The 24,006-nt window shown below is 43.6% G+C and overlaps 1 protein-coding gene across 2 annotated transcripts in view; it reads left to right on the top strand.

Annotated features, from left to right (window-relative positions):
• The window catches only part of LOC146822357 (uncharacterized), a 58,115-nt gene extending 37,591 nt beyond the window's left edge, over positions 1–20,524 (top strand). Inside the window, exons 2-4 of one of the 2 annotated variants that reach the window (XM_085613446.1) lie at positions 9,692–9,750; positions 10,467–10,611; positions 11,706–20,524. In XM_085613446.1, the coding sequence (XP_085469572.1) occupies positions 12,301–14,022 (1,722 nt within the window). In that variant the 5' untranslated portion in view covers positions 9,692–9,750; positions 10,467–10,611; positions 11,706–12,300 and the 3' untranslated portion in view covers positions 14,023–20,524. The remainder of the gene's footprint in view (positions 1–9,691; positions 9,751–10,466; positions 10,612–11,705) is intronic. The other variant, XM_085613445.1, reaches the window with a different exon arrangement.
• Positions 20,525–24,006: the final 3,482 nt, after the last annotated feature.

The following is a 24,006-nucleotide window of genomic DNA, read 5'->3' as shown; positions in this document are numbered from 1 at the left end:
TCTCTCACTCTCTCACTCTCTCACTCTCTCACTCTCTCACTCTCTCACTCTCTCACTCTCTCACTCTCTCACTCTCTCATATCCTAATAGCTCTCACGGATGCCAGGCACTCATCAAGGCCAACTCCCCCCTACATATTTGGGCACAATTCTCTTAGGCTGCCTGGGGTCATAGGCACCCCCTGCAGTTGCCTCATTACAGTTGCCACCATGTCCATGGGGTTTGATCCCTAGCTTGACCCTGTTCTCCTCCAGGGCTAATCTCCTCACCCCCTGGGCGAGCTTTGTCTCCTAAATCTCCAAGAGGGTAATCTGAGCCTCTAGGTTTCTTGGTCTCCTCACCACTGTGGAGCTCTTTTCACTCCCAGGCAGAGAGTCGTTTCATGGTACTAAACACATACATGCAAGCAGGTCTCCACTGGTGGTCATTCCCTTGAACATATTAAAAAGAGATTTTGGAATAGGAGTAAGAGTGGCTCAGCCATCCTGATCAAATTGCCAACATGTTTCCGCCTTCATCTAAAGTTCATTCGAGTCTGAGCCATTCATCAGGGCTAAATGCATCCCTGCCTATAACTGATTAATACTGTGCATGACCATGAATCCAAAGGCACTCACCTAATCTAAGTCTCTTCTTGGGTGGATCCCTATCGTGAAGTTAAGATACAGATGGAGACGTCGTGAGAAAACAATATGACCACATACATTTGTTATTCCATACATTTTTTTTTAGATCTTTAGCTCTTAGTTAAAAAATGTCACCCACCCTTAAATAGCATCTCTATCTCAGTCGCAACATCTAACAATAAATAAAATAAAATGTTTGAATGTTGGAGACTTTTTTGTGACACTGCAAACTTATACTGCATGTATGGACATGCATGCGTGTGAGTATTCATGCAAGATATCCATTCATACGCTTATCCATACTTGGGGGTAATCTAGAAGTCATGCGAGTCAATCGGGGAGGCATACCCCTGTAGTCACACTACGCAAGATAAAGGAATGCAGCTATCTTGAGTGACCCGTGCATACAGCAATTTGTGTTGTATGGGAGAGCAGTGAGTTATATTATAAGTATTGCTATTAGGGCAAGGAAATATGCTGACATTAAGTGGAAGAGTGCACTCTGCATAGCTTCGCAATTGGCCGATATTGATGTACTGGTTACAATATCAAGGGCCACCGTAAATCGAGAGACAGTTGCTTTTAAGTGGTGTAAGTGAGCCAGCCCTTCCCCCACCACGTCTTCCCATACTTCATCAAGGTGGTCATGCCTGCCTTCAAACCTGAATGCTCCCTCACGTACCAGCAGCAATACAGTTCGTGTTCATGCGTTGAGGTTTTTTTAAACGGGGACAATGTAGCATGTGAAATTTCGTCATAACGTGATGACGCAGAAGTGTGTAGCCATTGCATACATTGCACACTTGGCTCATGGCAGTTGTAGTCTTCCGGGGCATGCTTCTTATAGTCCACTGATTGAATCTCGCAATTAGCTGATATTTGGAGAAGTGTGTCATATGTTGTGTGTGCATTTCTAGAATAGTATTGTGCCTTGGAATTTGGTTAATTTTGGACTCATTGTTTTAACAGGGCCCCCAGTGAAAATCATTATTTGTCCCCACATCCCGGTGGTGCTAATTACATTTTTGGGGGGCGGCTTATGGGGAATTGAAATTTATTGTCAGGGGGTCGCACTTGTAGTGTAATGTCTCGTTGATACTGCTGTGTGATTTTGAGATCTGTCCCATAATGTGTCCGCATCCACTGAATTAGTCGCAGTCCATGTGAAGTCATTTTCGGAGTGTCTCATTTCAACATAGCAATGCATTAGTTTCATGACAATTTTATTTATTTTTTACACCTGAAGGTGCTTTTGTGCTCATTGATTCGGGTACGAATCTTCCTTATTGTGTTGCCGACATACCTCAATCCACAAGGCCAGAGCAGCATGTAAACTACATTCGTTGAGTCAAAATTGGTACGTCGCTTCAGTCACCAGGGTGTTTTTAGTCTTAGATCAACGCCTTTTGCCTACTTAGTGAGGGGGCAGATGTTGCAAAGGCCACACAGGTAATGTCCCAAAACTAGGGGCAGACTCCATATAGACCGTATGGTGTGGGTTTTTTTTTTTGGTTGGTTACGTTTTTGGTCTTTTCTGCTTAAGTGAATCCTTTAATGATCCACCATGTTAAAGGAAAACATTGGTTTCTGCAAATTAAGGGGACCCTACGTGAGGATTCTCCAGTGCTTATTTTTTTTTAATTTGGAGTGTGTGTTGTACATGGAAATACAAATGAGGCGTTCATTTTTTGATTTCTCAAAAAGTTTGTAGAAGAGATTGTCTGCCGTCGTTACCTCCTCTTTTCAAGACCATCTTTGTAAGGCTCACAGGATAGGTTTTTTTGTCTCTAATTTGCTGGTCAATAATGTTGCATGCTGTTCATAGCATTCTTCTTGGTGCAGTTCCTCCTTAATCTTAGGAACTGGCCTACTGGTAAATTATCCCTCTGATTTGGGATGGAAACTATCATCCCTTAGAAGGTTGTTCCAGTCTATCGGTTTATAATAGACATGGAGTGGGTGTAACTCACAGAGTTTCACACTGCAGAATTCCGCGGAGTTACATCAAAACTCAGTGATATTCCATGGAGTTATGCAAGCCAAAAGAATTCGGCACGTAGCTTGTTCCACGCTGTAAAATCAGTGCGAATGGCACTACATGGTGTTTCAGATGGCGCTGCTGCTTTCTGCCGCTTGAATAGATTTTCTTCTTGAGTGGCTACAAGCATCTGCATTGAAAAAATCTCACCCGGACGTGTTCTAGTGCTAAATTTTCTCGCTGAAGAAGCAATCAATTTATTGATCGGTTCCGCCCTGAACTGAGATTCTCTAATCTGTGTTAGTGGACCTCTGTAGGCCCAGAGTTTAAAAGAATAACTCAATCCTATTGGACGAGGGAGCTATTTTCGTGGTGTCCATATTTGGTTCTGGAATTCCTCTGTAAATCTGATTGTCTGACTGCAAGAGGAAAAACATGTTGCAGCTGTCATTATAGGAATCGGCCACTCACTTCCCATGTCCTGAAAAGAAATTGCATACAAATGAATGGTGGGTAAACCCTGACCCCCAGGCCATGTCGGGGGCCCCAAAATGTTCTCATTTAAAGAACAAACTTTTTAAAAGGTATATTTAGTTGTGGAATTTTCAGATGTCACTGCAGGAATAGCATGCTTAAGCACGACTCCCGAGGTATGCAAACGTGCAGCAGAGGTCCTAGTTCTCTGTTCGACCTCCTACAGTGTTGTGAACCCCATGGAAGGTAGGATAAGGGACCAGAACCCAGCAGGAGTTTGCAAATGCTTGACTAGAGTCCACAGACATCAGAAACAGTTTTAATGAGCCCCAAAAATTCACTGAAAAAGAAAAAGTGAGGTCATGATTTGCGTTTGGTTAAAGGATCTTAATATATGTTACAATTCGTTTTTTGAAGATTACTTATGGACCATGGAGGACAGGCTACTGTCTGTCATGGTGGTGGTGAATGTATTGCTTAAAACTCGGACAGACATTAGTTCATCCTGCATGGAGATGACAGCGGACCAGCGGGCAGCTCTGTATGTTGAAAGAACCACCATCACAGCGGTTCCTTCACTATGCAAAAAGTTTCTTAGCCAGATGCTGGTTTTGATGTGCATCCAGCAAACATATAATATTGTTGTTCAAACACAAACTCCATATGTAGTTATTGAAAAAACTAATGGCCCCCTGTTTGAAATGAGGGTCTCTAGTTGGCAATGGCTTGCACCTTTGTCCAAATACGGACCATTCCTTCTTGTCAGGATAAGGGGGATATACTCCTAAAATAACACCTGCTCACCCCCTTGGTAGCTTGGCACAAGCAGTCCGGCTTATCTTGTGGGCAGTGTGTGAAGCATTTGCATATAACCAACAGTCATACAGTGAAAACATTGCACAAAACATCACACCAGTTTTAGAAAAATTACCAATATTTATCTGTGCAACCAAGACCACAACAATACAAGACCAACATACAGTAATAAAAAAATAGGCAGTTTGCAAGTATGACTTAAAAATACAGTTCCTTGAAGTCGGTAGCTCCATCCAGTGCTACAGCGGTGCTGAAAATAACAGAACCCAACAGTTCTGGCCGACCCTGTCGGTGCAAATCGGTGTTCGTGTCAGCAGACTTGTAAATAGTACCTTTGGTTCCAGCCGGTTGTGGTTGCAGTGTGAAACGTAGCAGTGCCCTCAATTCTCGTTGCAGGCAAGCGCTCGTTGACAATCATTCAGCGCCGTCGGTGAAACCATGGCTACAGTGCTGAGTGAGGCGGTGCTCGTCGCAATGCGAACAGGTCACGGTGCAAGCGACAGTGCTGGTTGAGGTGAGCTAGCGTCAGTCGGCCCAGACCGCGGTGTGGGACGGGGTGGTGCATCATGTAATTTACGAGCTGTGCCCCCAAACCACGGTGCGGTGACTGCTGTCACAGGCAGCGACATCGGTGAGACCAGGGCGGCACAGTTAAGCGAGGCGGTGCGGAGTGGTGCCCACAGGTCATGGTGCAAGCAGCGGCTCGGTTGCGGAGGCAGTCGTGGGTGAGACCAGGGTTGCGGTGTGAAGTGCGGCGGTGCCCTCTGTGGTGCCTTCAGGACATCCACAGCAGTGTGGGTGACGGAGTCTGCTGCTTTCCCCCTCTGTGGCAACTGAAACTGTAGTTCCAGAGGCAGTACCCAGAGGTAGGTGAAGGCTTTGCTGTACCTGAGACATTGTGAACAGGAGGCAGTACCCAGAGGTAGGTGAAGGCTTTGCTGTACCTGAGACATTGTGAACAGGAGGCAATCTCTATTTCAAGCCCTTGGAGATACTCGGCAACAAGTAAAGACAGTTCAGTCTTGTCCTTTCACTCCCCAAGGCAGAAGCAGCAATTGCAGGCCAACCCAACAAAGCAACTACACAGCAATGGGGCAGTACTCCTCCCTGCAGTTCTTCCAGCTCGTCTTCTTGGCAGGTTCCTTGATCCAAACAAATTCTGGGGTCTGGGCCCCAATATTTATACCGCATTTCTCTTTGATCTCTTTGACAGAGAGTGTCTGTGCTTAGTCCAAACCAGTTCTATCCTCCCTGGCCCAGCTTCCCAGCAGGAGATGGAGACAGCATTGTCCAAGGCAGACCTGGCCCATTCAGGTGCAAGGAAATCTCCTTTCGCTACTCTAAATGCAGCCCAGGCCTATTCAGCCCAGCCCTGACTCATCCAGGAAAGGCAGGACACACCTCGACCCCCCCCCCCGTCTCCCCCCAGTGGCTCTCTGAAGAGAATGTACATCCCCAGACCCTGTCACTCCAAAGCCAAATAGTCAATCCACAACCCAGCAGAGGCACATAGGATGGCAAAGCAAGACAATACAGACTTTCTAAAAGTGATATTTTCAAACATAGAACATAAAAATCATTGTCACTAAAAGATGCATTTCTACATTCTGAGTACAGGCATACTAAACTCCATTTCTCTATCTTGTCCCAGTGGTAAGATATACTGGTAAAATATTACAGAGTATTCCCCATTCAATCCTATGGGGCAGATAGCCTTTCAACAGTAAAAAACGAATACACTGTAGTTCACTTTCAGGGCACGTCACACATACCAGTACATGTCCTACCTTTCAAATACACTGCACCCTGTCCAAAGGGGTACCTTGGGCCTACCTTAGGGGTGACGTATGTAATAAAAGGTAAGGTTGGGGCTTGGCCAGAGGGTGTACACGCAAAGTCGACATGGTAGTAAGAACTGTGCACAGACTGTGTTGTCAGGCCTGAGAACCCTTTGAAAGGCTGCTCGTGTAGGTGGCACAATCAGTGCTGCAGGCCCACTAGCAGCATTTGATTTGCCTGCCCAGGCATACTCAGTGCACTTTACTAGGGACTTACCAGTAAATCAAATATGCCAATAATGGAAACACCAATATTTAGTCCAATTTACAAAAGGAGCACTTTCACTTTATCACAGAACAGTAGGGAGAAGATGCGCAGAGACCCTAAACCAGCAAAAACAACGTCAAACCCGGGAGGCCAGAAAGCAAAAAGACTGGGGAAACACACCAAAAGATGCCAGGTCTAACAACCCCCACCCCAAACACCAAGGGTTTTCTGTTCCAGGGTGTGGGGTTCCATATGTGTGTGTATGTGTATTTTTTTCTATTTTCTTTTCCATTGTCACTCCCATTGTCACTCCCAACCAGGCTACACAGGGAGGCCATATTTTGGTTGTCAATATAAATGCTGCAGTTCAAGCCAACAGATCCGGTGTTGGGCGCCAGCCTTTTGACTTTTGCAATTCTTGATTTGTTCTGTCTTAATATTGCAAAACATTATAGTTGTGGGGCTGCCAGTCCTTTTCCAATCTACAAAAGGTTGAGTAAAGGAAAAAATACTAAAATGTGAATGACGCAACAGACTTATGGATGACGTCTGACTGAAAACCATTAGACTGAAAGTGTTTTACACAAATTTGGTAAGCTCAAACTAATACCCAACCTAAACAAGCATTGGCAAAGCCAATAGGTCTCGCCTTTGGGGCCTTATAAGTATTTAGTTATGCAGCACAATATCCTTCCTGTAACAACATCAACTGTTGCATGGCTAAACACTTATAAGGTCCCAAAGGCGAGATCTATTGGCTATGCGATGCTTGTTTCCATTGCAATGGAAAACACCATTTTGCACAACAGGGAAGTAGGAGGGTGAGAGGGTACAGAGCGGGTGGGTGAGAGGGTACAGAGCGGGTGGGTGGGAGGGGACGGAGCAAGTGAAAAAATGAACACTGATATGTGATGCTTAAATCCAAATAAAAAAGTAGATCCAAAAACAGGAGCAGTGGATGGACACGGGTACTTGGTCCATGTTCTAAGAGAGAAGGGGTGGGGGGGGGCAAACTCGAGCGGCGTTCAATAGAACAAATGGCAAGCCTACGAATTGTAAACAACATGTCTCCAAGAGGCAGCGGCCTAGCCAGGAAAATCACAAGAGACACGACAGCAAAAATAAAATAGAAAACTTATGAAAAGGGCGAATGAGATGAAAATAAACAAGCTGTATATATTAAAGCACTGTGTGTAATCTGCAGGTCACTAGTTACATGATTTGCAGTATTACAGTGGGATTGTATATTAGCTGTTGAGACCCACATACAGCTCATGGGTTCCAATCCTAATCGAGAAATTCAGAGAGAGAGAAAGGTCGAGAGAGAGAAAGGTCGAGAGAGAGAAAGGTCGAGAGAGAGAAAGGTCGAGAGAGAAAGGTCGAGAGAGAGAAAGGTCGAGAGAGAGAAAGGTCGAGAGAGAGAAGGGTCGAGAGAGAGAAGGGTCGAGAGAGAGAAGGGTCGAGAGAGAGAAAGGTCGAGAGAGAGAAAGATCGAGAGAGAGAAAGATCAAAGATCGAGAGAGAGAGAGAGAGAGAGAGAGAGAGAGAGAGATCAAGAAAGAGAGAGATCCAGAAATAGATCAAGGGAGAGAGAGAGGAAGAGAAAGAGAGACAGGCAGAAAGAGAGAGAGAGGGAGGGAGATAGAGGGGGAGGGGGGAGAGTGAGAGACTGAATCACGAGAGAGATCAAGAGAGAGAGAGAGAGAAGGAGAGTTTGGATGAGTGTGTTAGGGAACCTGTTGCAGAGATTTGTACATAATCTATTGACCACAGAATCCAGTCGGGAGGACTTCAAGCAGAGGGTTAATGCACCTGCTGCAGTGATTCGTCTGCAAGGTGTATGTTACGGGTTGCAGTATTTATGATATAGCCCCATCTCAAGAATGAAAACACAGACTGGAGATTACAAAATGGGAGCTTCCTAAATGATACGTAAGTGATTCAATGTCGGAAATCTGTGTTTTAAAAAACATAAATACATGTTAAACCATCCGTAAGTATGCCGTTTCAGCCAATATTTTCTCTTTTTTGTTATATAGATGACCAGCCAGCAAAATACTTGCAAGGTATTTAGTCTTCCCCGTCTGACACCGCCCCTGGTGCCACCCACCACTTGCATCCAAGATCACATATTTCCTGCGTATTAATTATTACTTCGAGCCTTGCCGGCTGATCTCTGCCACTCACCTCGTTCTTCAAGGCAGGGGCGCAGACCATCACTTCGGCTTGGTAGACGGTGGTCCTCGGGGGTCAAGAGATCACTTCCGGATCGAGGACTGAGTGTCCTTAGCTTCCAGTCGTGCTTTGAGTGTGATAGCTCGAGGCGCAGCCTTATTTATACCCTGCTGTCAGGAAAGTACCGGTCAGGAAGAGAAAACTTGGCATCCAAACAACATAACAAACAGCAGAGCTCTGGAAAGTACAGTGAATTATGGCGAAAAGTAAACACTGAAACCAGCATAATAAGCGCGGGCTGTCCCTGGGACTGAGAGGCTTATGGACTTTGTCATACTCCCAATAAAACATTGATGAGACATATGTGGGCTTCTTCTGCCTTCAGACAAAACGCTAATAAATGAGATTTGGGTAATACAATGCATGCGGGTATGGGTGGTGGGCTGGAATGCAGACCAAAGGAAAACGAGAAACAGGAATGAAGGAATAATGAAAATATGGGATAACACAGAGAGAGGAAGAAACAGAAAAAGTATACATGAGAGGGAAAGGTAAGAGAGGAAAAGGAGGATTAGTAAAATAAGCGCGCGCCTCGGGCTGAAAGATAAAAAAAAAAAAAAACAAGCATTGAAAGTGATCGCGATCAAACATCCAAGCGGCCGTGCGGCCGCGAAAGTGAAAGTAATAGCGGTAAAGCGCGATGCACGCGCCCGCTCACATGCACTGTAGGTCTAGGCTGGCCTGGTAGCACTTTTTGGAGCCCTCACAAAATGTCTTGCCAGACCAGTGCATGCGCTGAGTCAGGCGAGACCTAAAAAGACAATTGATTTGGTAGAGGCTGCCAACCTTTTGCCTTTGCAAATGCTTTTTTGTAATGTTTTTGTAGGACTTTATTACAAATGGTACAGATGGTTGAAATGTTAGCGAAATAGAGAGGCTTGCAAAACAAATTATAAAGACAGATGGGCAGGTTTGGAAAAACATAATGATAAAGATAACCTTTCTGATAGAGCTAGATCAACTTGAAAAGATAGATCCATTGATAGAATGATAATTTACAAAGATAGATAGAATTCAAAAAGATTGATCAATTTGCAAAGGTAAGTCTCATGGATAGAATGACGGTAAATAGGTTGATAGACCGGTAGATACATACATAGAAGGACAGGTAGATAGACGAGTTGATGGACACACAGATAGATAGGGTTACAAAGACAGACCACACAGCACAGATTCAACTAGTAAAGTAATAATTAAATACCTATATAAGCACTGCAAACAAGAGCACTGAAAATAAATTAAAAAGACCTTCAAGCAGGACATACAGACTAAGTTGGTTTACAAACATAGCTGTAGGCCTCAATTAAAATACATTCAGGAGGGCATTTCATTGCATGCGGTCACTTAACGGGCAAATAACCACAGATACTAAGGAAGTTAAGTGAGAAGTTTTATTTATGAGTTCGCTTTATAAGCCAGTTGACCACTTAGTCTGGACGACTTAAATTCAGTTTGATTATACAAACTCAAAAAAAGCAAAAAAGGTTTTAACTCGTTGTCTATTTTTCTTTTCTAGGTCCTGGCGGAGTCCTCGGACTGTTTTCTTGATGCCCACGAAAAGAAAAGATTGCCAGGGTAAGTCGCTCTTCTTTCTAATACTAGGTATAAGAGAGGATAGGCTGGTTCCCAGAGAGCCAAACACCCATTCTCCTGATTTAGCCAACAAAAATGGTGGACGAGAAGTCTTTCTCTTTGGTTTGTGCAACTTAAGAAAAGGAATGGAAGATTGAAAGAAACAATTTTCACTTATTGTGTCAACTGACTATTTATACAAGGCTTATAGACATTTAATATTTTAAGCCCTTGGAGTGGAACGATGAAAAAGGGAAAAAAAGAAAGAGGGAAATACAAAACATAAAAACACAACCCGATAGATTGCCGCTCTGCTTTTTACCCCGAAGGTTTCACTCCTCTCCCCAAGATCCTGCCCCTTACCTGGCTTAGCCACGTTTCTCCTGATACGTGGCGGGTGTTGTGTCGGGTACAGGACCCGGCCACGCTCTGCCATTGCAAGGTCGCTGCCAGTAATGAAAGAATTCTGGAAGGTGGCAGCAGGGAATTCGGTTACTGCTTCTCCTCTGGTCCTTTCACCAGGAAGTGTGGAGGTCCAAGCAGCTGGGATGATGGGGTTATTAAACCCTCACTGGTTTTCTCACTTCCAGCCTCTGGCGAGGAAACAGGTTGGTTTTGGCTCCTAAAAATCTTCACATGTGTAGCTCTTTCCGGCATCTGTACCTGTGCTGCGTTTTCCTTCTGTGTTTTCTGTTAAGCCACCTTCTTCCGTATTCAAGGGTTTAAAAGGTCCTCCCCGCTCTCTGATTGGTTCTCCGGTGACCTCGTGACCGGCACCATCCGGTTCTCCTGAGGTTGCGGTTTCCTTTTCTGTCTGACCCTCGTGATGACTATCGGGCTGCAGAGGAAGAGAAGAGTGTTCAGGTAAGCAGAGAACATGCCAGGGAATGGTATGCTCTTCTTCTGATTCCTGTTCCTTCTCCCTTTTACAAATGCATTCTAAAAAGTGAATTACTTTATGAAGGAACTATTCAAATGAACACCATCTGCTATACTCTGATAAAGCTGAAATCGTGCAAACAAAGGCAGCTCCAGAAGGAATTTACAACATCATTAGCAGGAGGCAGTCACTGATAAACTGCAGTCACTGAGGTTAGCCAGTAGCTAAATTAGGCTGACTTACTGCCCCATGCTGTTTTCTGTAGTGGGTGGAATCAAATTGTGAATGGCGCACCAAACGGCCAATGGATGGAGAGCTACAACCCTTAAGTTAATCATATATGTAATTTTTGTAAAATATTAGGTTTTGGCTAACACCAGACTAAACGGAAAATGGTGCATGTGTAATTCTGTAGGTGTGCATGTTGGTGGAGGAAAAATGTGCATGCCTACAGAGTGATGCAACAGACGGCCACCTCATTGCACTTTCTTTTTTCTGAGGTTTTGCCGCATTGGGAAAGCCTTTATGTCTAAAAGGTGAGCCTTATTGATGTTGTCATTATGTGTTCAAAATGTTTGTAAACCCCCTTTCCTTGTATAGATCTGGTCAGAGACTCTGATCTCTGCAGTTACAATATGTGGAAGAAGCTCATAATACCAGTCCGGATCCTGTGCCAGGGTCTGATAGTATAAATGACTCCCTTGCAGCAATTGCTTATGTTTCCTGCCGTTATTGTAATGCTCTGCGTTGCATGTTCCATCTTGTATTATTTGTTAGGTTTTGTGATAATTGGAGCATTCCCTGGATATGAATGGGGGCATCTTATCACTATGGATTTAACATTGTATTGTGTCATGTGGAGATGGTCTGACTCATCGAATGAGGAACCTTCTCTTGTTTCTTGGTTACTCCTTCAGTCCACATTCCTTGCTAGAAGGGGATCATGGAAGGATCGTATGCCCTTTAACTGTCTACTGTATCTTTACATTGAAAGTGTAATCTAGAATTTCTTCAGCGCACTGTCTGTATAGGCTCTGTATTTAAGGTTATTCAGTGTTTCTTTTTCTTAATCTAACAGGTGAAACAAATGCAGTAATAAATTCACAAGATAAAGGCATTAACTATAACTGGAGTGGGCAGTGATGTAAAAACAGAATACCACTAAATATCTTCCCTTGAGGGCTAATGCCTCGCCAAATCTTTCTACAGCAAAAAACCCAAACTGCTCAACGAGGTTTGTTCTTGGCTCTTAGGCATCAGCTGAAATACATAGAAGACATAACACACTGACATTCTGAAGCAAGTCCGATGATGTACTCATTACGAAGAAAGGGCTACCCTGGTATCAGAAAGAACATGCAGAAGAGAAACCGTATGGATATCTAGAATGTGGCAAAACATTTATTAGGCAGAGAAAGAGCAAGTGCAACATCATAAATTCATACTGAAGAAAAAGCATATTGATGGACTGTGTGTGGAAAAGTGTTCTTTGCAATGAAAGACCTAATGCAGCGTCAGTGTCCACGTAGAGGAGAACTCATATAAATGTACAGAATGTAATAAAGTGTTCCATAGGGGAAAAAAATCTAAGGCGGCATTACAAAATCCACAATGGTGAGCAACCTTATGAATGCGCAGAATGTAACAAGGGATTTATTAGAAAGGCACAACTAATGTTACATCAGAAGGTCCACACTGGGGAGAAACAGTATGAATGTAGAGACTGTGAAAAGGCATTTATAAAAAATGGAGATCTAAAACAACATCAGAAAATCCACACTGGGGAAAGACCATATACATGTACTGAATGTGATAAAGTATTCAGATGGAAGAATACTCTAAAGCGACATCAGAAAGACCACACTGGGGAGAAAAGGTATGAATGTACAGAATGTTCCAAGGCATTTAGAACAAATGGAGAGCTAAAGCACCATCAGAAACTCCACGCTGGGGAGAAACCATATCAATGTGCAGAATGTAACGAGGCATTTATTGCAAAGCGAAGTTTAAAAATACATTGGAAAGTTCACAAAGGAGAGAAACCATATCAATGTACGGAATGTGACAAAGCATTTAGACAAAATAGAGAGCTAAAGCAACATCAAAATGTCCACACTGGGGAGAAACCATATCAATGTACAGAATGTGACCAGGCATTTATAACAAAAAGAAACCTAAAACGACATCAGAAAATCCACACTGGGGAGAAACCGTATCATTGTACAGAATGTGACAAGGCATATATAACAAATGGAGAGCTGAAGCAACATCAGAAAATCCACACTGGGGAGAGACCACATGAATGTACAGAATGTGACAAAGCATTTATAACAAATAGAATGCTAAAACAACATCAGAAAATCCACACTGGAGAGAGACCATATCAGTGTACAGAATGTGACAAAGCATTTATAAGAAATGGAATGCTAAAAGAACATCAGAAAATCCACACTGGAGAAAGACCATATCAATGTACAGAATGTGACAAAGCATTTATAGCAAATGGGATGCTAAAACGACATCAGAAAATCCACACAGGAGAGAGACCATATGAATGTACAGAATGTGACAAAGCATTTATAACAAATGGATTGCTAAAACAACATCAGAAAATCCACACTGGAGAGAGACCATATCAGTGTACAGAATGTGACAAAGCATTTATAAGAAATGGAATGCTAAAAGAACATCAGAAAATCCACACTGGAGAGAGACCATATCAATGTACAGAATGTGACAAAGCATTTATAACAAATGGAATGCTAAAACAACATCAGAAAATCCACACTGGAGAGCGACCATATCAATGTACAGAATGTGACAAAGCATTTATAAGAAATGGATCCCTAAAGCAACATCAAAATGTCCACATTGGAGTGAGACCATTCAACTGCACTGAATGTGAGAAGGCATTTTCTATCAAGCGCATCCTAGAGCGGCATCTACAGATCCACTCTGGGAAAAAAACGCATGAATGTACAGAATGTGACAAGGCATTTATCACAAAGTCCCATCTAATGCAACATCAGAAAGTCCACACCGGGGAGAGACCCTATAAATGCACTGAATGTGACAAAGCATTTATAACAAATAGACAGCTAAAGCAACATCAGAAAATCCACACTGGGGAGAGACCCTATGAATGCACTGATTGTGATAAAGCATTTATTGGAAAGTCACATCTAATGCAACATCAGAAAGTCCACACCGGGGGGAAACCCTATGAATGCACTGAATGTGATAAGGCATTTATTGGAAAGTCACAACTAATGCTACATCAGAAAGTCCACACCGGGGAGAAACCCTATGAATGCACTGAATGTGATAAGGCATTTATTGGAAAGTCACAACTAATGCTACATCAGAAAATCGCACACCGGGTAGAGACCCTATGAATGCACTGAATGTGACAAAGCATTTATAACAAATGGAGAGCTAAAGCAACATCAAAAAATCCTCACTGGGGAGGAACCATCTAAATGTCCTGAATGTAATTAAGTGTTTAGATGAAAGAAGAATCTAAGGCAACATCAGATAGTCCAGTCTGCCGAGAAACCCATATGAATGTACAGGATGTAATAAATTGTTTCAAAGCAAGACCAACCTAAAGCAACATCAATAAATCCTCACTGAAGAGAAACCATATGAATGTGACCAGGGATTTATTTGTAAGCAAAAATTAATTCAACATTGGAAAGTTCACACGTCAGAGAAACCATATCAATGTATTGAATGTCACAAGACATTTATAACAAATGAAAAACTGAGCAACATCAAATGACTCATGGACAGAAATCCTATGTACGTACAAAATGTAATAAAGTGTTCCACAGGAAGAATAACTAAAGGCAGCATCAATAAATCCATACTAGGGAGAAACCATATTAATGGACAGGAAGAGCCTTAATACAAAACCACATTTAATATGACATCAGAATGTTCAGACAGGAGATAAACCATATAAATGTGTTGAATGTGGTAATGCACTCATAAGAGATGGAGACCTAATGCAACATCAAAAGTCCACACTGAAGACTACACTGAACGTGGCAAGGCTATTATAAGAAAGGGAGAGTTAAAACAACATCAGAAAGTCCCAGCTGGGAAACATCTGTATGAATATACAGAATGTGAGGAAGTGTTTTTAACGAAGCAACCACATGAGTGTGCAGAAAGTAAAATGGCATTTATTACGAGGGTACAGCACAGCCAATGTACCCTCAGAAAGTTCACACATGAGAGATACCATATCAGTGCACTGAGGTCCAACAGGACCAATGCCACCGTCTGCCCTTCATCCATGTGCCTGCGTATGGTTACTGTAGACAGAAGCAATGCTGACTCCGTGGAGTACATGGCCCGAAAGCCTGATTGTGTTGGATGGAGTAGGCCGTGCTGGTCCATGTGCATTGTTATTTGAGTATTGACCACTTTTTCTGCTATTTTAGCAAAATATGGCAGAAGCAAGACTGGTCGTAGGCTCTCCAGCTGACTTGCACTTACACCCGTTTTTTTTTTTATGGGGATAACCACAGCTTTTTTTCACTTTTGTGGGACCACCCCTGAATCAAAGGAGAGCTTTAAGAGGTGTCTAATATTGGGTATTAGTACCTCCATACTCTCCCTCAACGTTTTTGGAGTCGTAGAGTGCCTAGGTGAACCGGACTTAATACTCAGGGCCGTCTTTTTGAGATCGTCGCAGGTGGGGAGGTTAAAACTGGAAAGGTGGAGTGCTTCCTCCATGATACATATGCCCGTCCCCTCCGACCTCCCATTGCTTGCCTCCTCCTGGAAGGTGTTGTAAATCTTTTCCACCGTCTAGGAGAAAAAGTCTGCTATCCAGTTGCAAGACTCCACTGAGTCGCTGCTAGGAGCGTGGTTCTGGCTAGTGATGATAGATCCTTAAAAATCATAAATAACTCTCTAGAGGAGTTTTCGACTTGCTCTATCTTCGTATTATAATACGCGGCCAGAGTTTTCCTAATTAGCGTGTGGTAGTGTTTAAGGCTGGTTTTATATGTGGCCCTCCTTTGATCTGAAAAGTCTCCTCTCCAGCTTCTTTCCAAGCGCTTACATGACTACTTAACTGCCCTAAGTTCTTCATTGAACCAAGGGGCAGAATTTGACTGTCTCCTTGGTGCACTCGTAGCCCATGGGGCCACTCTGTCTAGCGCCTCCATTATCCTGTCATCAAGCAAGATGCAGGCGGATTTGGCATTACTTCCACCAGGTGGACTGCCCTGCTGGAGGGCGTGATTAAAACAGGCTGCTGAGAATCCAGCGCATTTCCTCTGCAGTCTCCCTGCCCTTGCCTTTTGCAGGAGAGGAGTGTTGGGAATCCTGGTGCTAAAAGGAATCATATAATGGTCTGTCCATGGGTCTGCGGTAGGATTTTCAAATGTTAGCTCCCCCCAGTTGGCGAAAAATTGGATCTAATAGGTGGCCATGTTGGTGAGTCGGGAGGGATGATTGCAGCACCAGATGTAACGTGGCCAACTCCTGACAGAGCTCTTGCGCTGCGGAATTATTAATAGCATCAAAGTGTAAATTCATGTCTCCTAGCCCCAGTACGTTGGAGTACCGCAGTGCCGGTTGTATCACTAGTTCTCTGAGGCTAGATGCAAACTGTACATTAGAGCCTGGTGGTCTATAAATTAAAAAACCTTTCATGACATATTTAGTATTCGCTATGATAGTGAAGAAGCCTGCCTCACTGGCTTCAATAGTCACTGCTTCTAATGAGCATTGTACCAATAGCTTATGGATGATGGCTATCCTGCCCCCCTGTTCGCTTGGCGATCAAGTCTGACGATCCCATAATTCAGAGGGAGGGCCTCAAGGATTTCTGGTGCAGAATCTTCATTCAGCCAAGTTTCAGTCAAAACATGATATCTGGTTGGCTATCAGTCAGATGGTCGTAGAGCTCGTATTTATGCTTATTGAGGGATCTACAATTGACCAGTATCATTTTAAATTCCTGATCCTTGTTAGTTTGTCCCATGTTGCCCGCCATCGTATAAGAACAGCGGCTGCATTTATGTGTGCTAGACCCCATCTGTATACTATGTTTACATAGATCTTGGATGGTGGGGCACATTGAGTATAATTGCTCTACGGTGTATTTGTGAGATGGGAAAAGACGGGCAGGGGTTCTGGCCCCAGGCCGCGGCCAGCCGCAGACGGGCGCAGACGGGCTTGCCTTTAGCGCTCCTTTGTCGTGCCAGCGGCGCGCCCGCTGCACGTGTCAGCTGCGCATCGGTACAGGCATGCGATTTTAAATAGTTTCCTCCCCTCTCCACACTAGACCGCGGACTGCCGTCCAGCCCAGGAGACCGGAAGTACCTCGCCTTCTTTCCCTGCCCTCCGTTCAATCGGCACTGAAACGCCGCGACGGACCGGGGCAGGAAAACAAAATCAACTCAGATGCTCTGTGCGTGATTAGCAAGCTGTGAGTAACCATACATAAAAAGGCACAGTTTAATTCAGTGACTTTTAAAATAAACAGTGTTTCAGGTTCACACTAATGCAAATTCACAAATTCAGTTTTAAAAATTGTTAATCAGTTAAGTGTTAAAGCGCTGTTGAGTGCCCTTCGTTATTACCGCTATAGACCGGTCACAAGCAGACACTGCCGCTGTCTGCCCTTTCGCCTGTATGAATGTACAGAATGTGACAAAGTGTTCTTAACAAAGCAACCACATGAGTGTACAGAAAGTGAAAAGGCATTTATTAGGAGGGTACAGCACAGCTAATGTACCATCAGAAAGTTCACACATGGGAGATACCATATCAGTGCACTTATTGTACCAAGGCATTTGTGTAAAAAAATAAAAAAAACGACATCAGAAAGTTCACATGGTAGAGAAATGACATGATTGCAACAAAACCTTTATAAGAAAGGCATACCTAATGTACCATCAAAGTCTACATAGAGAAGAACGCATGTGTCCCTCTCAGGATCGGTTCGTATCTCAAAATGGTCGACCTCTCGACACCCTCAATCTCTGAAGCCTTTTATAGTACAGAGCTTGGAGATGGTCAAGTGGGGGAAGGGAAGGAAGGGAACAGCGGGGAAGGAGACCTGTAACGTAGAACAATGAGTGAGATCCAATAATTAACCAAACTTTATTGCAATATACTTTCGTCTAGTGCGTGTATATATGTATGTGTATATATGTATGTGTATATAGACCTTAAAATACCTGTCACAAAAAATAACTTCTGCATACTGAATGTTCAATTCTCATCTCATCTCGGTTATTCATCAAGCTTAGTCAGATTCATCACACTAAAAGAAAATCTGGATGTAATAATTAATATATAAGCAATACGATATCATAGCACTGTTGAAACACCTACCTAGGCCATTTACCATTCACACATCACAGGGGGGAAGATTCCTCCCTCAAAACTCTAGTAGCCCCTGGTAGAAATGCCCAGAAAAAGGAATCAGGAAACATACATTGATGCGCATTCGTTTTTTTTTATCATAGTTCTATTTTCATTACCAGGTAGAAGTTCATTCAGTGTTTTCTTAACATTTTATTCTCCATCAGAAGAAAAGACTAAATAACTCTTTGATATGCTAGTAGAACGGTTCCATCTCTATAATGAGAATTGTAAATTAATCAACTTATCCACATACTGGCATTCCTTTCGGAACTGTATCAAAAGATATTCAGAGTAACTTTCCTCAAGAGCCAAGGGACAGTTTTCAACAGTTGAAAGTGTTCGATCGAGAAGTTATACCATATCGGTTAGAAGACTAAATAAACAAGAAATAATGGTGGATCCTACGAGGACTCGGTTCCTTTAATAAACATACGAGGGCTATAACGAAAGGAGGGAACTTCCCTCTTATCACACCGAAACATGCCACATACTGCATTCGGGACTCTGGAACTCTGTCTGTAGGTGATGAATAATCTGGCCCAAAATGTTGTCAGGCTCTGATTTATCTCTGCCGCTAACAAAAGAAAGGGGGAAAAAATAGAAGTACCACATAATCCTAAACAGGCATATAAAACCGCATTCCTTCATGCAAAATGTAGTGCGGTCTTCACAAGGTTTGTTTTTCTACCTAGTTTTGCACCGCCCGCCACTCTTTTAAGGTGGAATACGTTTGCCTACATTACTTGCGTCTGTCTTCCCAGTGACTGTTCTCCTTCGCCGGAGAACCATCCAAACAAGTGGCAGCGTTCCTTTGTCTTCTGGAAGAGTGTCTCAATCGAGTGGTAACAGCATGACAAGAAGAACAGATATCACAATAAATGTGTACTGTCAATTGTAAAAAAAAAAGACCGAACACAACATCAAAAAGTCAACCCTGGGGAGTAACTATATACATGTCATGAATGTGACAATTCATTTTTGGCAGCGCAAAGCTACTACAATAACAATAAGCCAACACAGAGGAGAAAGTCCTGACGGTGGAGAAAGCATATCACTGCACTCAAAGCAGCAAGACATCCTTTACAACAGAGATTCCTAAACTTATTTCGCTTACCGCAATTACCTTTTTATTTTGTCTTCTTTCTTAATACTTCCATTGCCCCTTTTTTGGTTTCAACGTCCACCAATTACACCGGAGGCTACTACCTCCCCCTGGATCATTCTGGTGCCCGCGGAGAGGGGTTGGGGGGGGGGGGGGCAGGATTGCTCACTTTTGGAACGACTGCTTTACAAGGTCAAAGCTAATGCAACATCAGAAAGTCGTTACTTGAGGTACTCCTGTCCTGCACACAGGAGCGACACCATAGGAATATACTGAATGTGACAAACCCATCATTACAAAGGGACTATTTATGCAACATCTGAAAATCCACAGTGGGAAGTAATTGCAGCAATACATGTGACCAGGTGCTTTGCAGGTAGTGCATATTGGCAGAAACTACTTTTTATTGCAAACCATTTTTTCACGTGATGAACCTCATGTGTCAACATGCATTCCAGGGAAAAATGTTATGTCCTCATTGTGACAAGACATTCCTTACAAAGGAATAGCTAACGCTTGATCAGAAGTTAAACACTGGGGAGAAGCAATTTGAATATTATAAATATGAAAGCGCATTCCCTTAAAGCGATCTCTGATGGGGCATCGTAAAGGCCACCTGGGTGTAAGATGTACTGATTGTGAAGTCTTCAATTTGAATCACCTATCAGTTTCTACATCAGAAAATCCACACCTATTCACAGATATAGGGTATGGATTACCTGAACAAAATGTGGAACATAGGAACAGAAATAGTGTCAGTCATCGCAGGTGCCGAAGGATTGGTCAAGAAAAGGCTCTTTTCCACGGAGGTGACTATGTACAAACTCCAGTGAGCATCAAACTTTTCTCAGAATGCAAATTTTACAGAAAGCAACAGCTAGATTTCTTTCAAAGCTCCCAGCCTTCTGTGGTATAAGGGCTATTTTGCCCACCTAGTGATAAGACCTGGCTCTGCCTTTTTACCTAGTTATGTGAGATTTGTTCTGCAGGGCCTTCTACGGCTCGTATCCACAGTTTTGATTGACATTTCTGATAATAAGATCCTAGCTAACAAACTTGGAATTTTATGTTCATGTTTGTTTCTTTCATTAACACTACAGCCCGGTAGAGCACAAATGGAGTTTTGGGGTCGGTTGAAAGTCAGATGCCACTGGCCTTCAAGGTTTGCAGCCCCTGAAGTACGTGTACATCAGGTTTATGGCCTCATGTGGGACAGGAGCTGCCACCATTTGTACAGACGTTGCAGGACAGTTTGCTGGACAAGCAGTGAATTAGAAACCTCTGCTTATAGCAGTGATTAACATCTCCTATATTCTGTGTAGACAACAATTGTATTCTTTCTACTTCTGTACAGTGTATTTTTTTAACGTGCTGAGCAGTAATAAAATGAGCATCTGCTGAAAGGGCTGACTGCAATTTTAAATTTGAACACTGTAATCTTTCTTTTTCCGTACAATGTATGTAGTTATTTACTTTTCTAAAGTGCTCTTATGTCCATTCAGGCTGTGCCCGTGCAACAGAAAAGAAAAATAAATCTGTTTGCCTGAATAGGGAAAGACCAAGCAATGGACATATCTCTCCATGAACCTTGCTCCAAAAGGATAAACTCTGTGGCCACCATAGGGGAAAAATAGGAGGGGGTTAATGAGGAGACTAAAACAGAGGATTTATGTTTAGAGACCATGGAGACGGACTCGAAATTTCACCAATGTGTACCGCTCCCCTCACCCCAGTCTTATAAAATGTGAACACCTGGTCGATGGACCCCTTAGTTTTTTCCAATGTGAGTAAATGGTCTAGTACCCCCCTGATTTTGGGGTGGAGGTGGAATTTATACAATCCTTATCCTGGAAGTAGGCAGAATGGTGCGTCATGGGATAGCCAGATGTAGCACTTTGCAGGAAGTGGTTATCAGGAGGTAGGGAACCTGGTACGAAAACTGGGGTACGAGTGAAAAGTCCAGCTAACTATAACGCCCCTGAAACCTATGGTTTTTTCAGTGAATTTCTAAGGTTTTTTTAAATGCTAATTCCTAGCTATAACGTGCCTGAAACCTATGGTTTTTTCAGTGAATTTCAAAGGTTTTTTAAATGCTAATTTCTAGCTATGCCTACAGAGATAGGACATGTGAAGAAAGAAGGAAAAACGCACAGAAAGAAAAAAAAGAAATGCAGAAAGAAGCAACAGAAGTCCTCAAAGACGAAGAAAAGTGCAGGAAGAAGAATCACGTGCAGAAAGAACAAACAGAAGAGCAGAAACAAGCCTTGTTGCAAAATCATCCTGTACCCTCAACTTTTTCAGTCGGATACTGGTGGTAACTGAGTCTGACTAACCAGTCCTAGAGCCAGTGCTATGTTAAAAGACACTAAGAATACAGTGAAAACACCTACATACACTAGGGCACACTATGCGTTGGGGTCCCCCTGTGATTAAGATGACCTCCTCTGTAATCCCCTAGTATATAATAGGGCAGGGGATTAAAACTACCTCTTAAAACGCACCACAGGGCGTGTTTGAACACATCACCTCATGCCCCGTCCCCTCCCTTCCCCACTGTGTAAACACGCCCTGTGGCCATTTTAAGTTGGGAGATTAAGTCCCCTTGAATCCTGAGGGTCCCTAGGGTCCAACTAGACCACTAGGTACCTCCAGTAAGCGCCACAGAGCTGCGCTGCACATAGGTGTAAAAAGTGGCACGGCCTGCACCACCTCTCTGCAACGCAGAACAGTGGTGCTTACTGGAAGCACCTGGTGGGCTAGTTGGACCCCAGGGTCCCTCAGGATTGAAAGGGAATTATTTCCCCAACTTAAAAACGCGCCACAGGGCGTGTTTGCACACGTCACCTCAGGCCCCGTCCCCTCCCTTCACCACTGTGTAAACGCGCCCTGTGGCCGTTCTGAGTTGAGAGATTAAGTCCCCTTGAATCCTAAGGGTCCCTAGGGTCAAACTAGCCCACTAGGTACCTCCAGTAAGCGCCACAGAGCTGCGTTGCATGGAGGTGTAAAAAGGGGCGTGGCCTCAGAACACCTGTCTGCAACGCAGCTCCCTGGTGCATACTGGAGATACATGTTGGGCTAGTTGGCCCTCAGGGACCCTCAGTATTGAAGGGGAATTAATTCCTCAAATTACAACTGGCCAGGGGGCGCGTTTGCAGAGTGCTGCAAGGAGGGGGCGTGGCCTCCGGCGCGATGCCGGTCTTTTATTTATTTATTTTTTTAGGAGGAGGGCTGTGTGGCCCCCTTCTTTTTCCAATTTATTAGCCCTGGGGACCCCATCCCACAGGGCCTGCACCCTAATTTTTTTTGTTGAAAAAAAAATTAATTTGGCCCTCCCAAACCCCCGGGTCATGGCCTATTTTTTTTTTTTTTTATTCTTTAGGAGGGGGGCTGTGTTGCCCCCCTCCTCAGGCCACTTATGGCCCCGGGGACCCCACCCCCCGGGGCCGGCCTTTGATTTTTATTATGTTAAAAAAATATATATTTATAGAAACACCTAGGACATGCTGGACAAACCGTATGTACCTATCACCATGACGATTTGCGTGATATTCATTAAAAGGCGACTATGCATACAATGAATCCACGTAGAATGTATTCACACCGCTAGTGAAGCTCTGACATGTCTGACACCCTACCGTGCCTAATCCCGGCGCCCCTGCTGGTGGGTACTCTCCAAGTAGACACCCTTGTCGTTTATTTATACAAACATGGGTAGCTATTGACGGGCACATTTAATACACATGCACACCAAGCCATTCAAAGGGGATTCGACAAAAATTCGACCAAACTATGCAAGAAACTTCCTCACGGTTAATAAAACACACATCCACCACCGGATGTGTAATACTTTTTATTTTACTCTCTGGAAAGGAGACAAACCTCACTTGAGAGTCACAGCGTGCTCCTGGCTGAGCCCAATGCTGTGTTACACCCACTAGTGCCCGCCGAGTGCCACACACCTCTGTGTTGTATTCCACCAGCTAGTGCGTATGCTATGACACTCTCTAGCCCATGTGCACTGTAACACCACCCCGTGAATATGTCATGCCACACTTGCCTTCGCACGGGTTATATTGCCCCATCTAACGTGCCTTCCTCGATGCCTATGTTAAAAGCACAGCGCTATGCCATACATATTATAATCTGGGATCCATATCTTTGTTACAGTGCATATGCAATGTTACACTACCCAGCACATATTTTATATTACAACTTTAGAGACTACTTAGGTTACACAACACTGCCCTGTGCATATTACACTCCAAGGCGCATATCACATAGCCAGCACTAGTGCCTGTGCTATCTCGCGCTCTCCAATGAATCTGTCATTGCGCACAATGTATTGCATATTATATTTCAAGGCCCGGTTCATCTTATATCACACTTCTTGGTGCATAGTTTATACCATATACTATATCTAGTTTTCATTTTCAATCGTGCTCTCAGGACTATGTTCTATATAACACTGCGTCCACCTACCCTTTTCACGGGCATTACATTTTGCGATGGGGGGTGGAGAGTCAGGGGATGTTTCTGCCAAGTGAGTCTGGAGTCACAGTCCCAAACGTCCTCTTCTTCCTGAATAAAAGTGAGGAGATTAGGCTGCATACTTGTTCATATTTTAAGTAGTTCGCACAGACACACATTTTAAAAACAATAAAGTTCCTAATAGCCACCTTCTATGAACAGTTAGCTTGCTGCCCCATCCACTTCCTCCCTATCCTCTGTTGTCTGAATCCATGGACTAGCCTCCTCCCTCCTGACATGCATGGTCTGATGTGCTGCCACTGCCCTCCATTTAGCATGATGTACCAGTCCACTCCTCCTGCCCTCCATTGCCCAATTCTATGGCCCATCATTGACCTCCTACTTAGCCTCTGTGCTT

Source organism: Triturus cristatus, chromosome 6 (assembly GCF_964204655.1).
Source record: "Triturus cristatus chromosome 6, aTriCri1.1, whole genome shotgun sequence".
NCBI lineage: Eukaryota > Metazoa > Chordata > Amphibia > Caudata > Salamandridae > Triturus > Triturus cristatus.
The sequence above is the reverse complement of the archived record's forward strand: the minus strand, read 5'-3'. Positions and strand labels throughout refer to the sequence as shown.